The sequence below is a fragment of the Protopterus annectens genome, chromosome 6.part0, assembly GCF_019279795.1.
Source record: "Protopterus annectens isolate FY-2018-M chromosome 6.part0, PAN1.0, whole genome shotgun sequence".
Lineage (NCBI taxonomy): Eukaryota > Metazoa > Chordata > Ceratodontiformes > Protopteridae > Protopterus > Protopterus annectens.
In genome coordinates this window covers 255,996,216-256,008,812 of record NC_056737.1, presented here as the reverse complement: position 1 = coordinate 256,008,812, position 12,597 = coordinate 255,996,216, and the positions used below count along the sequence as shown (strand labels likewise).

At 47.1% G+C, this 12,597-nt stretch overlaps 1 protein-coding gene across 1 annotated transcript in view; it reads left to right on the top strand.

Annotated features, from left to right (window-relative positions):
* Nucleotides 1-12,597, top strand: part of LOC122804240 (serine/arginine-rich splicing factor 5-like) — a 261,553-nt gene that overhangs the window by 132,654 nt on the left and 116,302 nt on the right. Inside the window, exon 3 of the mRNA XM_044073991.1 lies at nucleotides 7,028-7,176. Coding sequence (XP_043929926.1) covers nucleotides 7,051-7,176 — 126 coding nt within the window. The 5' untranslated portion in view covers nucleotides 7,028-7,050. The remainder of the gene's footprint in view (nucleotides 1-7,027; nucleotides 7,177-12,597) is intronic.

Below are 12,597 nucleotides of genomic sequence, written 5' to 3'. Positions count from 1 at the left end.
ATGTAAAATGTTTTAAATGCTGTTTATTCATAGCAGGGATAACAAATGGGGAGAAAAAGGACAGAGAACTTAAGCATTTAATAATAGAATCTCACTGTTTTCCTTTAAGCGGCATTGTCTGGTAAAAGTCCCTTCCTGAGGAATGTTCCTGTGCTTGCTGTAAAGAAAAGAGTTAAGCATGAGAAGGAGAATGTGGCTCATTTTCACACTATTGTTGCTGGGTACAGTGTTTATACGGCAGTAATTTTCCTTCCACAGTATGCATGTTACTCTTGCTGCGTTGGTGTGGAACTCTGTTGCAAATATTGTGCTTGTGGTGTGTGTGTGTGTGTGTGTGTGTGTGTGTGTGTGTGTGTGTGTGTGTGTGTGTGTGTGTGTGTGTGTGTGTGTGTGTGTGTGTGCTGTATTGATGCAGCATTTACAATTATTGAGTGAAATTTCATTGTCAGATTAAGTGCAGAGTATTTTACATAATCTGCAGATGTTCTTCGTGTTTCACTGTTGCAGTCATTGCATTTGGGTTATCTGCTTGCAGGTAGCCCTCAGTCGGCCTGATCTTGAGTCCTGCGTCGGTTGCTGTCTCATCATCAGGTAGTCTGGTATAAAGCATGCAGCCGACGCCATTACATCAGTCTTTCTTGCTGTACAGTGCCCGAAGTAGAAGCAGTTCGCAAGTGCCGGTCGGCAAACTCCTGAAATTTTCATTTTCAAATTTCAGATCCAAAGACTTCAGCTAAGCTGAATACCCCATTGGGGATCCTTTTTTTTGCTCTAAACCAATGTCAGTAAAAGTTAACAGTTGTATTTCTTGTGGAAAGCAAATACCTCATAAAAATTTCTATTCGTACTGCATTCCTAGCTTAGGCCTGGACCACAACGTACCTTGCTGTCGGTTTTGTGCCTTATTCAAACCTCGAACTATTCGTCGGGGGTTCATTTTCGCATCTAAATATTTTGGTACTCTGTTCAGTTATCCAGAAATGGCTTTGGTAAGCCACCCGACTACCGACATTCCGAAAAAATGCAAAGATAATGAGAGAGGCCGCATAGGTCCAAAGCTGTCGACGACGCTTCTCCTAAGCTAGTCGCCAGTTCGCCGGTACTCAGTGAGGTGCTTCTTTGACTGTGGAGGAACCTGCGGTTGTCTCTACCTTGGATGGGTCCGGAGCTGCTGTGCAGGCAACGGCTTCTGAGGGTGTATTCAGGGCTACTGACTTGCATATTAAACCGACGCCATCATCTTCTTCAAGGCCTAAAACCCGACCCACGCCTAGAAAACTAATGCCCAAACCGCATGGTCAGGCCCCTATGCCTAAAAAACAAATAAGAACTGCTGAAGATCTTATTACTCTAATCAGGGGAAGCCACCCTTCTCCCAGAGACCTAGAGCTGATTTTCCTTCTGATTCTTCAGATCAGGATTCTGAAATTTGTTTTCTCTGATGACCAGGAGTTGCCTTTTATCTACCTATGAGGATTTTGATTCAGAGGACTCCATTCCCTCTGCTTCCCCTCCAGAGGATTTCTCTTTTAGTGAAACTTTGCATCCTCCTAGGGAGCATTTCTGCTGGGAAAGCCAGGATTACTGTGACTCCAAAAAGAGGCTTGGGGAATTCTTACTCCTACCTCAACACAGGCCTTTAGTTATCCCTCCTGTACTGGACATTGTAGATGATGCCCTCTTGGAGTCTAGCCTGGCCCCTGACTCTTTACCTCCAGCTCTCAGAAAACCTGACCGGTATTAAGAGTACCTGACTCTCACAAGTTCTTCTTTAAGAATCCTACTGCGGATCCTGAGACCATTTCACAGGGACCCAAAGGCATTAAGGCTACTACTGCCAAAAACCCTACCCCTCTGATAGAGATTCCAGGACCCTGGACAGATGGGGTAATAAGGTATACACTTCTGCAACTTTGGCCATTAGGGGCCTTAAACTGCCAGTTTCATATCAGCAGCATATTATGGGATTTCTTAAACAGAAAATGATGATTCCTGACTGTGTTGAAAATAAATAAATTCCAGGATTTAATGCATTCTGCTGAACAAGTTGGAAAACATACTTTGCAATGTGGTTTTGATTCATTAGAGGCATTTTGAAGGGCTGCTGTCACTGGGTCTGTAATTAGAAGGCATGCTTGGCTTAAGGAGCAGTCTTTGCCAGATCATGTTAAAGCTAAATTACTAGATGCTCCCTTAAACCAAGACCGCCTGTTTGGCAACAAAGCAGTAGTAAGTAGTACTTAAAAAGATGGAGGAAAAAGCTAAATCTATGCAAACTGTTAAAGATTTCCTGCAAGTACAGCCTCCCAGATTTAGTAGGCACTGGCCTTCTAAAAATTGGTCATTTCCTGCCTCTTCCAGGGCTTCTCAGTCCAAAACCAGAACAAGCAGACCACCCAGGCTTCAGTCTGAAGGTACTCGTAGGCCTAAGCAGTGGGGGCTCCCACTTCCAAAGCTGGGACTAGTAGGACACCCACCCCATGGTAAACCATCACAATGACTGACTTTAAACCTTCCAAGCCCTGCTCAGCTGACTGTTCCTTTAGGGGGAAAGATCGCCCTGCATGCAAAAAACTGGGACTTCATTACCCAAGACAAATGGGTTTTAAATATAGTTTCCCAAGGATACAGATTCCACTTCCACTCCTTACCAACCCCAAACAGTTGGCCAGACCTACCCCCAGATCAGTGGGCAGAGGCTCAAAAAGCAGGTTCTCTCTCTCTCCTAAGCATCAGGGCTATTCAGCCTGTCCCAGAAGAGAAATGAGGGCAAGGTTTTTACTCAAGACTTTTTCTGATACCCAGAAAAGACAATTCCTGGTGTCCTATCCTGGACCTGTCTATCCTAAACACTTTTTTGGTAATCCCAAAATTCAAAATGCTAACTCTTTATCAGCTGCTTCCCATGCTAGGCAAAAATGCCTGCTTGGCAGCACTGGATTTAAAGGAAGCCCACCTGCACATCCCAATAAAGGAATCTTGCAGAAGATACCTATGCTTCAGAGCAGGCTACATGCACTATCAGCTCTCTGCACTGCCATTTGGCTTATCTACTGCTCCCAGGGTATTCACAAAGTGCCTAGCTCCAGTCATTATATTTTGCAGGCAAAAAAATATTCAAATATACCCATACCTGGACAGTTGTCTAATTCAGGAAAAAAGACAGGTCATACTATTAAATCATCTGGCATTTGTAAAGAAATTACTGACTTCTCTGGGGTACACCACAAACGAAAAGAAATCCCATCTAGTACCCTGTCAACAAATTGTATTCCTGGGTGCAAGATTGAATACAACTTCCCAGATGGCCTACCTCACGCCAGAGAAACAAGTTCATTTGACAGCCTACTTCAAACTACTGGCCACAAAGACCCAGCTATCTGCAAGGAAATTACTGCGAACCCTGGGGTTCATGGCCTCTTGCTTTCTACTAATTCCATATGCAAAACTGCATATTAGGAAACTGCAATAGTATCAAAAAAGCCTATGGTGTCAACATTCTCAGGACCTAGAGTCAATGATTCCTATCATCCCTTGCTTAAAGACAGAGTTCGAAACTAAAAAGCCAAACAAACTAGTGAAGACGAAAAAGCCCAGGGAAAAGTTTTCGTTGCTCTATTTATCACTGAACTTGAATAGTGTGTGCATTGCATTTGTGCAGTATCTTTGCTGGAGGCATCTTCCCTGGGCTTTAAAGACAGAGTTCCTCTGGTGGGCAGAGGCCTGCCACCACAAGAAGGGACTGCCATTCACTCTACCCCCTGCCACCCAAACCCTAACAGCAGACTTATCAGACTATGCATGGGGGGCTCATTTGGCAGGGCAGCGCATTCAGGGCAAATGGAACCCGAGTGGAATGCACTTCTGCATATCGATCAAAAAGAAATGTTAGCTGTACAGAATGCTCTTGACAGCCTTCAAGGACCACATTCTTCCAGGACAATTATTGGTAAAGACGGACAACACCACTGTTATGTGGTAAATAAGCAGGGGGGAACCCACTCATACCCTCTCTGCAGACTAGCCATGGCTTTGTGGAACACAGCCATGAGCTACCAAGTGCACCTACAAGCTCAATTCCTGCCGGGCAAGTTAAGTACACTGGCAGATGACCTAAGCAGAAATCTCATGGACCCCCACAAGTGGAAACTGGAACCAAAGATATTCAACATTTTGAGAAACAAATGGGGGAGCCCAGAGACAGCCTGTTTGCCTCCACTCAGAACTACCAATTGGACAAATTCTGCACCAGGACCTCCCCATAGACAAGCTTGGAAAGTGGATGCCCTGTCCTTCACCTGGAAAAACTTGGAAAAACCTATCAGTTTATGCCTTTCCCCTCTGCTTCTCCTCTCCAACGTGCTACTAAAGATCAAACAGGACAAACCAAGGGCAATACTTGCACCAGACTGGCCATGCCAGCACTGGTACCCCCTATTGCGCAGTGTCACTTCTGGGACCATGGCACCTGCCTCAGACCCCTGCCCTGTCGTCCCAGCAGGAGGGCCAGATTCTGCACTCACAGCTTCAAACCCTGAACCTTGCAGCCTGGCTAATTACATGATCTCTCCATTACCATCCCTCAGTAAGCAAGTGATGGATGTCATTCTGGAGGCAAGGAGGCCTAGTACTAGGAAATCCTATGCTGAAAAATGGAAAAGATTCTGTTTTTGGAACAAAACTCAGGGGATTGATACAACAGTGCCCAATTTTACTGCACATTCTTCAATACTTAACTGAGATGCATCACAAGGGCCTTTCCTTTTCTTCCATCAAAATTCATGCCTCTGCCATTTCAGCTCATTATAATACAGAGCCACTCCCCCTTCTCTCATCCACTGCTGAAGCAATTCCTCAGAGGGGCCAAAAACTTAAGACCACCCAGGAGAGCACCTACTCCAGCCTGGGACCTTAACTTTGTATTGGAAAAGCTGAGCCAGCTGCAAATGCGAGTTGAAGTTCCTTTCTTGGAAAATAGCCTTCCTTCTAGCCATCACTTCAGCAAGAAGGGTGTCTGAATTACAGGCCCTCATGGCAGTGGAGCCTTTCATCATCTTTCATGCGGATAGGGTGTCCCTCAGGACCAATCCCTCCTTTATGCCCAAAGTGGCATCCAGTGTGGCCCTTAATCAGTCAATTCATTTGCCAACCTTCTTTTCTAATCCACAGAACAAAGGGGAACGAATACTGCACTCCTTGGACGTGCGTAGATAACTTGCTTTACTTGGGACAGGACTAAGCCTCTCAGGAAATCTGAACAACTGCTGGTTGCATTTGCTGCAGGGGCAGAGGGGAAGGCCATTTCAAAGCAAACAGTTTCTAAGTGGATACGCCACTGCATTCATTTCTGCTATAAGCAACAAGGAAAACCTACCCCACAGGGGATAAGACCACATTCCACCAGGGCTGCATCTATCTCTACAGCCTTTATCAGAGGTGTCCCTACCAGGGACATCCTAGAAGCTGCTACCTGGAGTTCTGTACATACCTTCACCAAGCATGACCACTTGCCAATATTTTCAAAATCCAGAGCTGGTTTTGCTACTGCAGTCTTGCAGTGCCTTATAGCTGGCCCTAATGCTGTCTTATTGCCTCCTCCCTTCCTTAGCTTTGGGAATCTACCCAAATGTAATGACTGCAACAGTGAAACACGAAGAACAGGGAACAGTTGTGTACACTTAACCATAAGTGTACATGTTCAAGGGTATTCACTGTTTCAGTCCTGGTTACCCTCCCTCCAGCCCCCTGACTTCTATGGACTATACCTCTATTCGTGTTTACTATGCTTGAAGCTTTCTGGTGTATTTGCTCTTTGTTGGAGGTGTAACCTTGTATATAATTGCTTCCCATTATGGAGGCACCTGACATCTGGGGCAAGAAAAACTGATGTAATGGCATCGGCTGCATGCTTTATACCCCTGACTTACCTGACTCATGGAAGGTGAGACAGCAACCGACGCAGGACCCAAGACTTTGATAATCAGGCCAACTGAGGGCTACCTGCAAGCAGTGATATATATATATATATATATATATATATATATATATATATATATATATATATATATATATATATATATATATAGGTATAGGTGAAAAGAAGCTTTGGTGGGAAATTCTTAGATTCCTATCTTCTTTTGTGTGTTTATAGATTTTTCGACACTAGACATTTTGAGTGCCAACATTTCAAAAAGGGTCTAGGGGATAGTAAGTAAAGATTTGTGTAGTTTTGCAAACTGTAGGCTTCTAAGTGACACCAGATGCATGATGTTTCCATGTTTTAATTTAAAAAGGGCTGCCCCCCCCCCCCTGCAGTGATTTTGTCCTTTCCTGTGGCTTTCAGGATAGTGATGTTCAATTGCTGAAGTGCTGAAATTGTATTGCTGATGTGCCTACTTTATGGCTATAGCAAAGTAGCTGTTACAAAATTGTACATGGTATGCAACGTTCGCATGCTGCACAAGGTAGCAGTTTTGTGTGTGTGTGTGTGTGTGTGTGTGTGTGTGTGTGTGTGTGTGTGTGTGTGTGTGTGTGTGTGTGTGTGTGTGTGTGTGGTGTTAACCAGCTTCATTCCCAAGTTGGTTCCCTCCGCCATCATTGCACTTGCAGATATTGAGTTGGACTTAAACTTGCAGTTGTTTAGTTGGTCAAAGTTAAATGGTCATTCTTGGTATTGGTAGTTTTTTAATAATTGTGTTTTCTTAATCGAATAGTGAACTTGTAGTCTGTCATTGCTCTTTCTTTTGATACCTAGTGGCTTTGTGTAGTCTTGTGTTTTTTTTTTCCCCTAGACTAGAAGCCTTTAAAATGTGACTGGTAATTTGAGTTGCTAGCCTTAATAAAGATTTGGGCATGTCAATTGTTACTTGAAGCTGAATAGTGAAAAAGTACCGCACAAGGAGAAAAGCCATTAAGGTGTATTAATACGTATGTGATATTGTAGTAATATATATGTGATTGAAAAAAAATGATAATTTCCTTTTGAAGTCAGTGTATGTGAAGTTTGTATTGTAATTTTGATTTTCAGCATTGACTGGTTTGTCCTGCAAAATGAGCGGCTCCCGAGTGTTCATTGGAAGACTGAATCCTGCTGCCAGAGAAAGGGATGTGGAAAGGTTCTTCAAGGGATATGGACGACTAATAGATATTGATTTAAAGAGAGGTTTTGGGTTTGTGGTAAGTAACTGATTTTGATAGTAGACCAGAAATTATAGATGTTATGTGATCCTATCTCGCCTACATTCTGAATGATGGGTTCGGAGCCGATCCCTCGGCTCCGACTCGGCACGCTTATGCCAAAGAGCGAAGTCTCTTATTGGCTGAGCTTACTATATCCCAGGATGCACCACCAACAGTCCCCCAGATCTCGTTTGCCGCTTAACTGCAAGGACGTGGTCTCGAGCTGGCTGGGCTGAGTAGCTTTTATTACTACTTTTTCTGTCAGTTTTTGTGCTTATATTTCACAAAAGCCGTTTTAACGGCTATTGCTTTGCTATTGCTATTGCTGTGTTCGATTGAGTATTGGACTTATTGTGTGTGATTGGGTAGAGTTTGTTTTGGCGCCCCTTTCAATCCAGGGCCTTTTCGGTTAAACTCTATAACTGAACTTTTTACTGTGTTAAAGTTCCCGGTTTGTACACCTAAGGTTGTGTTTACACAGTTTCTGTAAGCCTTCGGTTTTTTTTGTCTAACCGATTCTACAGTGGTTAAATTTCCTGTCAGGAATTGCTAACATTATGTCTCAAGCCCCTAGGCCTTCGGGCTTTAAAAAATGTACTAAGTGTGCTTTTAAGATGTCTGTTACTGATGACCATCTACTTTGTGTTTATTGTTTAGGGGCTAAGCACTTGCAGGAGTCATGTAGCGTATGTCACGCTTTTTCCTCTAGGGTCCTCCAGGAGAGGAAAAATAAATTAATTCTTAAAGGGTTGATTAAACCCTCTTTTGAAGAAGCCTTGTCTTCCGCTCCGACTCCTGCCAAAAAGAAAAGGGCTTCGGCTCCGACCAGTCCGTCGGATCCGACTGCCAAGAGACCTAGGCAGGCCTCTCCTTCGGCTCCAAAGACTTCGGAGCCGAGGTCGGAACGGTCTGCCTCGATGCCTCCAGCATCGACTCCTCGGACTTCGGAGCCGATTGCTGGGGCATCGAGAGGCGGGTCACCTTCGTCGGCTCCACTGCTCTCGGAGCCGACAAGGGTCGCCCGCTCAGACACTTCCTCCTCGGCGCCGAAGTCTACCTCGGCACCGATGGAATCTGGTGTGTGTTTCCTCGGCGCCGATTCTCATCGAGTCGCCTCGAGCCGGGTCCCCTAGTCCCTTGGGGCCGAGGGAGAGGTCTTCTCGAACCCGTTCTGTTTCCTCTCGGTCTTCGAGGATGACGGATTCTGATATAGACAGGGTGCTCCAAAGACTTTTCCAGTCCCCAGTCTTCCAAAAATTTGTTTCGCTCCGACCCAGTTGGCTTCGGAGCCGATGGCCATGACCCATCCCATTGCTATTCCTCCTCCGACTGCTTCGCCCGCCGGAGCAGGTGCTCTTGGAGCCGGTGGAGATCTCAGGGTCGGCTCCGACCCTTACTCCAACCCGGGCCCTCGGGTCCGAGTTTGGTACGCGGACTTCTTCGGCTGGACCCGAGGGTGATGTTTCGGGACCGATGCTTTCGGTTCCGAGCCTCCCTCTCGGTGCTTCGCTGCGGGACTTCCGTCTACTATCATGGCCCGAGACTGGACGCTCCCAGGATTCGGGAGGTCCGGCTTTCAGAGCCATGAGGAGTGCCTTGGCCAAATCCTCTTCGCCATCTCTCCGGTTTTACCAGCACCTTCCTGGGCGTGGAGACTGGGTCTTTGGTAGTTCCCCTGTCTGTGGCCAGCGGAGCCCCGAGGCCTGAGGTTACCCCATTGGGGTTCCCTCTTCCTGAGGGTTTTTCGAGTCATCTCCAGAGGAACCCCAAGGAAGAGATCGTGCAAGAGGAAGCACGTGGACTCCCCGAGTCTATCACATCGGACACGGATATGGATGATGCAGAGGGGTCCCTAAGTCGTCCTCTGATGATGTCTCCTTTGCAGACATCTTAGAGATCCTCAAACAACGAGGCGGCTGGATGTCCAAACCCCTCTGCGGACGAATCAGTGCTCCTCAAGGCCTTTGGGGCTCAGCCCTCCGCCTCCTGGGTGTCTCCGCCCTTGACGAGCTTCTGGATTTAGTTTGTCGAAGGCGTGGGAACACCCGGATACTGTGGAACCAGTCCCTTCTCGTCCAACAAATTCTTATCTGCTCCCCGAGAAGGAGTTCCTTACTAAAGGCGTGGCTGTAGATGCCATGGTGGTGGCATCTGCTACACAGCAGGACGTGGCAGAGGCTTCAACGTCCATCCATCCTCCTAAAAACGAGTCTAGGAGTATGGATAGGTACGGAAGCGCACCCTGACTTCAGCGGCCTTTACCTTAAGGTCTCTGAATTATTTGGCACATTTTACTAGGCTTCAGAGGGATCTGGTCAAGGAGTTGTCAGACTCCCTCTCGGGTAACCTACCTGAGCAGCTAGCCCAGTCCGTTAGCTCTCAGTTGGCTATCCTGACGTCAATTGCTAACTCGTCCATGAGGCTCATATCCTATGCGGCCGAAGGGGCGGGTAGAGCGGCAGGCACAGGCGTGGCTCTACGTAGACAGGCCTGGCTCCGCTTGTGTCAGTTTGCGGAGGCCTTCAAGTCTTCCTTCGCCGACGCTCCCTTTGACGGGTCCTCATTGTTTGGACCCAAGGCGAAAGACACCCTTACCCGCTGTGAGCAAGAGGGAAAAACGTTATCTGCCGTAGGGGCCCGTTATTCCACTCCCTTTCGGCCTTACCCCAAGGCCAAAGGAGGCGGGAAAATGTGGTTCCGGAAATCTCGCAAGTTTTTCTCCCAACAGCAGGAAGATTCCCCGTCCAGAGGCAGAGGGCGGGAAATTTTTCAGGGAGACGCCGTCCCAGAGGCGGCAGAGGGCCCCGCAATTCTGGAGACCGCGAGTCCTTTCGTGGCTCTTCAGCCTCCCACACGACATGAGGGATTGCCCGGCTGTGCTGCTCCGGAGCCAGTCGGGTGTCGTTTTGCCAAGCACCTAAAAGCCTGGGAGTCAATCACTCAGGACAGATGGGTGCTTCGATAATTGCCGGAGGTTACACCATCCCATTCAAATATTCACCCCCTCCATCCAAGAGAATCCCGGACCCACCACCCAGTCAAAGGGAAATAGCAGCCGCAGAAGCTTCAAAGCTGCTACAAAAAGGAGTCATCCAACCGGTCCCCACAGACCAAATCGGATCAGGAAATTACTCCAGGTTCTTTTTAGTGCCAAAAAAGACAGGGGACCTGAGACCAATATTGGATCTCAGCAGACTGAACCTATCCGCTACGAAATCCAAATTCCGAATGGTCACGTTGCAATCCATTCTCCCGTTGTTGGAGAAGGATGTTTGGATGTGCTCCATAGACCTCAAGGACGCCTATTATCACATACCGATACATCAGGCGTCCAGGAGGTATCTGCGCTTCAGCCTGGGAGCCAGTCATTACCAATTTTGTGCTCTGCCCTTTGGTCTCACCACAGCCCCCAGGGTGTTCACCAAGTGTTTGGCAGTAGTGACGGCTCACCTGAGGAGCCTTGGATTCCAAGTGTTTCCCTATCTCGACGACTGGCTCCTGACTGCCACCACCAGGCATCTACTTATGGACAACCTCAAAGCCACCGTCTCCTGGGTGTTTCCCTGGGGATTACATTCAATTGGTCAAAGTCTGTCTTGCTGCCCTCTCAGCGCATAAAGTTTATAGGAGCAGAGATAGACTCAAGATTGATGCGTGTCTTTCTTCCGCCCGACAGGATCCGAACCTTACAGGGCCAAGTTCAAGCTCTGATCTCGAGATCCAAAGCCCCAGCCAGGATGGTCCTACAGGTTCTAGGCTCAATGTCTGCCACGGTACTTTTAGTTCCTCTAGCAAGGTTACACATGAGGATTCTTCAGTGGCTCTTATCAACTCAATGGTCCTTTCAAGATCTCCCCCTCAATCATCACATCATGATTACGGAAATATGCAAAGGGACCTGCGCTGGTGGCTTCACACATCCAACTTAGATCAGGGCAAACCTTTTGTTCTCCCCCCTCCAGCGGTTACCCTGACGACAGATGCCTCCCAGATAGGGTGGGGGGGGCATTGTCTGGGCAGGCTAGTTCAGGGCTCCTGGCTTCCGGACGAAGCTCTTCTCCACATCAACGTGTTGGAGATGAGGGCTGTACTTCTATCCCTACAGGCCTTACACAAGTTCCTTCCTCAGGGTATCATCGCCATCCACACAGACAACATGTCGGTGGTTTGGTATCTGAACAAACAAGGAGGGACCAGATCGTATCCCCTTTGCAGAGAGGCCATGAGAGTGTGGGAATGGGCTGTAGCTACCAACCGCTTCTTGGTAGCGACCCACATCCCGGAAAGTCAAATGTATTGGCGGACAAATTAAGCAGGACAATTCTCTCTCCTCACGAATGGTCTCTAAACCGCACAGTAGCAGCCCAGGTTTTCAAGAGATGGGGACGCTGCTGCGACCTATTTGCGACTCCACAAAACACCAAGTGCCAAAGGTTCTTCTCCTTGATTCCACATCAGGAAGTACCGCCATGGATGCTCTAGCTCAACCCTGGCCAACAGGGTTGCTTTATGCTTTTCCTCCAATCCCACTCCTTCCCAAAGTCATTCAAAAAGCTTCTCAGCTAAGGTCTTCAATGATTCTGATTGCCCCATACTGGCCTCGTCAGATATGGTTTCCTTACCTGAAAAAGCATGCGGTGGACGATCCGTGGACCTTAGACCTGATCCCGGATTTGCTAATCCATCAGTCGGGACATTGGCATCAGTCCCTTCAATCTCTGAAATTGACAGCTTGGCTCCTCCACTTCCGACCTTAGTCAGGAGCCACACACTAGACCCGAAGTTGTTCACATTTTGTCTTCGCCCATAAACCCACCACTAACAAATTGTACCTCAGTAAGTGGAAGAGGTTTGCTATCTGGGCTCAACTCAAGGGCTTAGACCCTATCACTGCTCCTGTCCCAGAGGTTTTGAAATTCTTAACATCCCTATTTAATCAGGGATCTTCTGTCTCAACTATTAAAGTTCAACTAGCTGCTATCTCTAAATTCCATGAATCCACGGATCCTCCTTTGATGAGCAGCAGGCTATGCAAAACATTCATTAAAGGTGCGAGTCTGTTAAGACCACCAGTATTTCATCCTGCACCCCGGGATCTTGATTTAGTGCTTCGTGCATTAACATCTCCCCTTTGAACCGGCTGCTACTTGCAATTAAAATATCTGTCATGGAAAACGGCATTCTTAGTGGCTATTACTTCAGCAAGAAGAGTCTCAGAGCTTCAAGCCCTGTCTATTAAACCACCATATCTCATTTTTCACAAAGATAGAGTATCTCTTAGGCCTAATCCATCCTTTGTCCCAAAGGTCTGCTCTAGTTTCTGTCTTCAACAATCTCTAGAACTACCAGTTTTCTTTCCAAAATTCTCTAATGAAGCAGAATACACTCTCCATAAATTGGATGTTCACAGGCAATTAC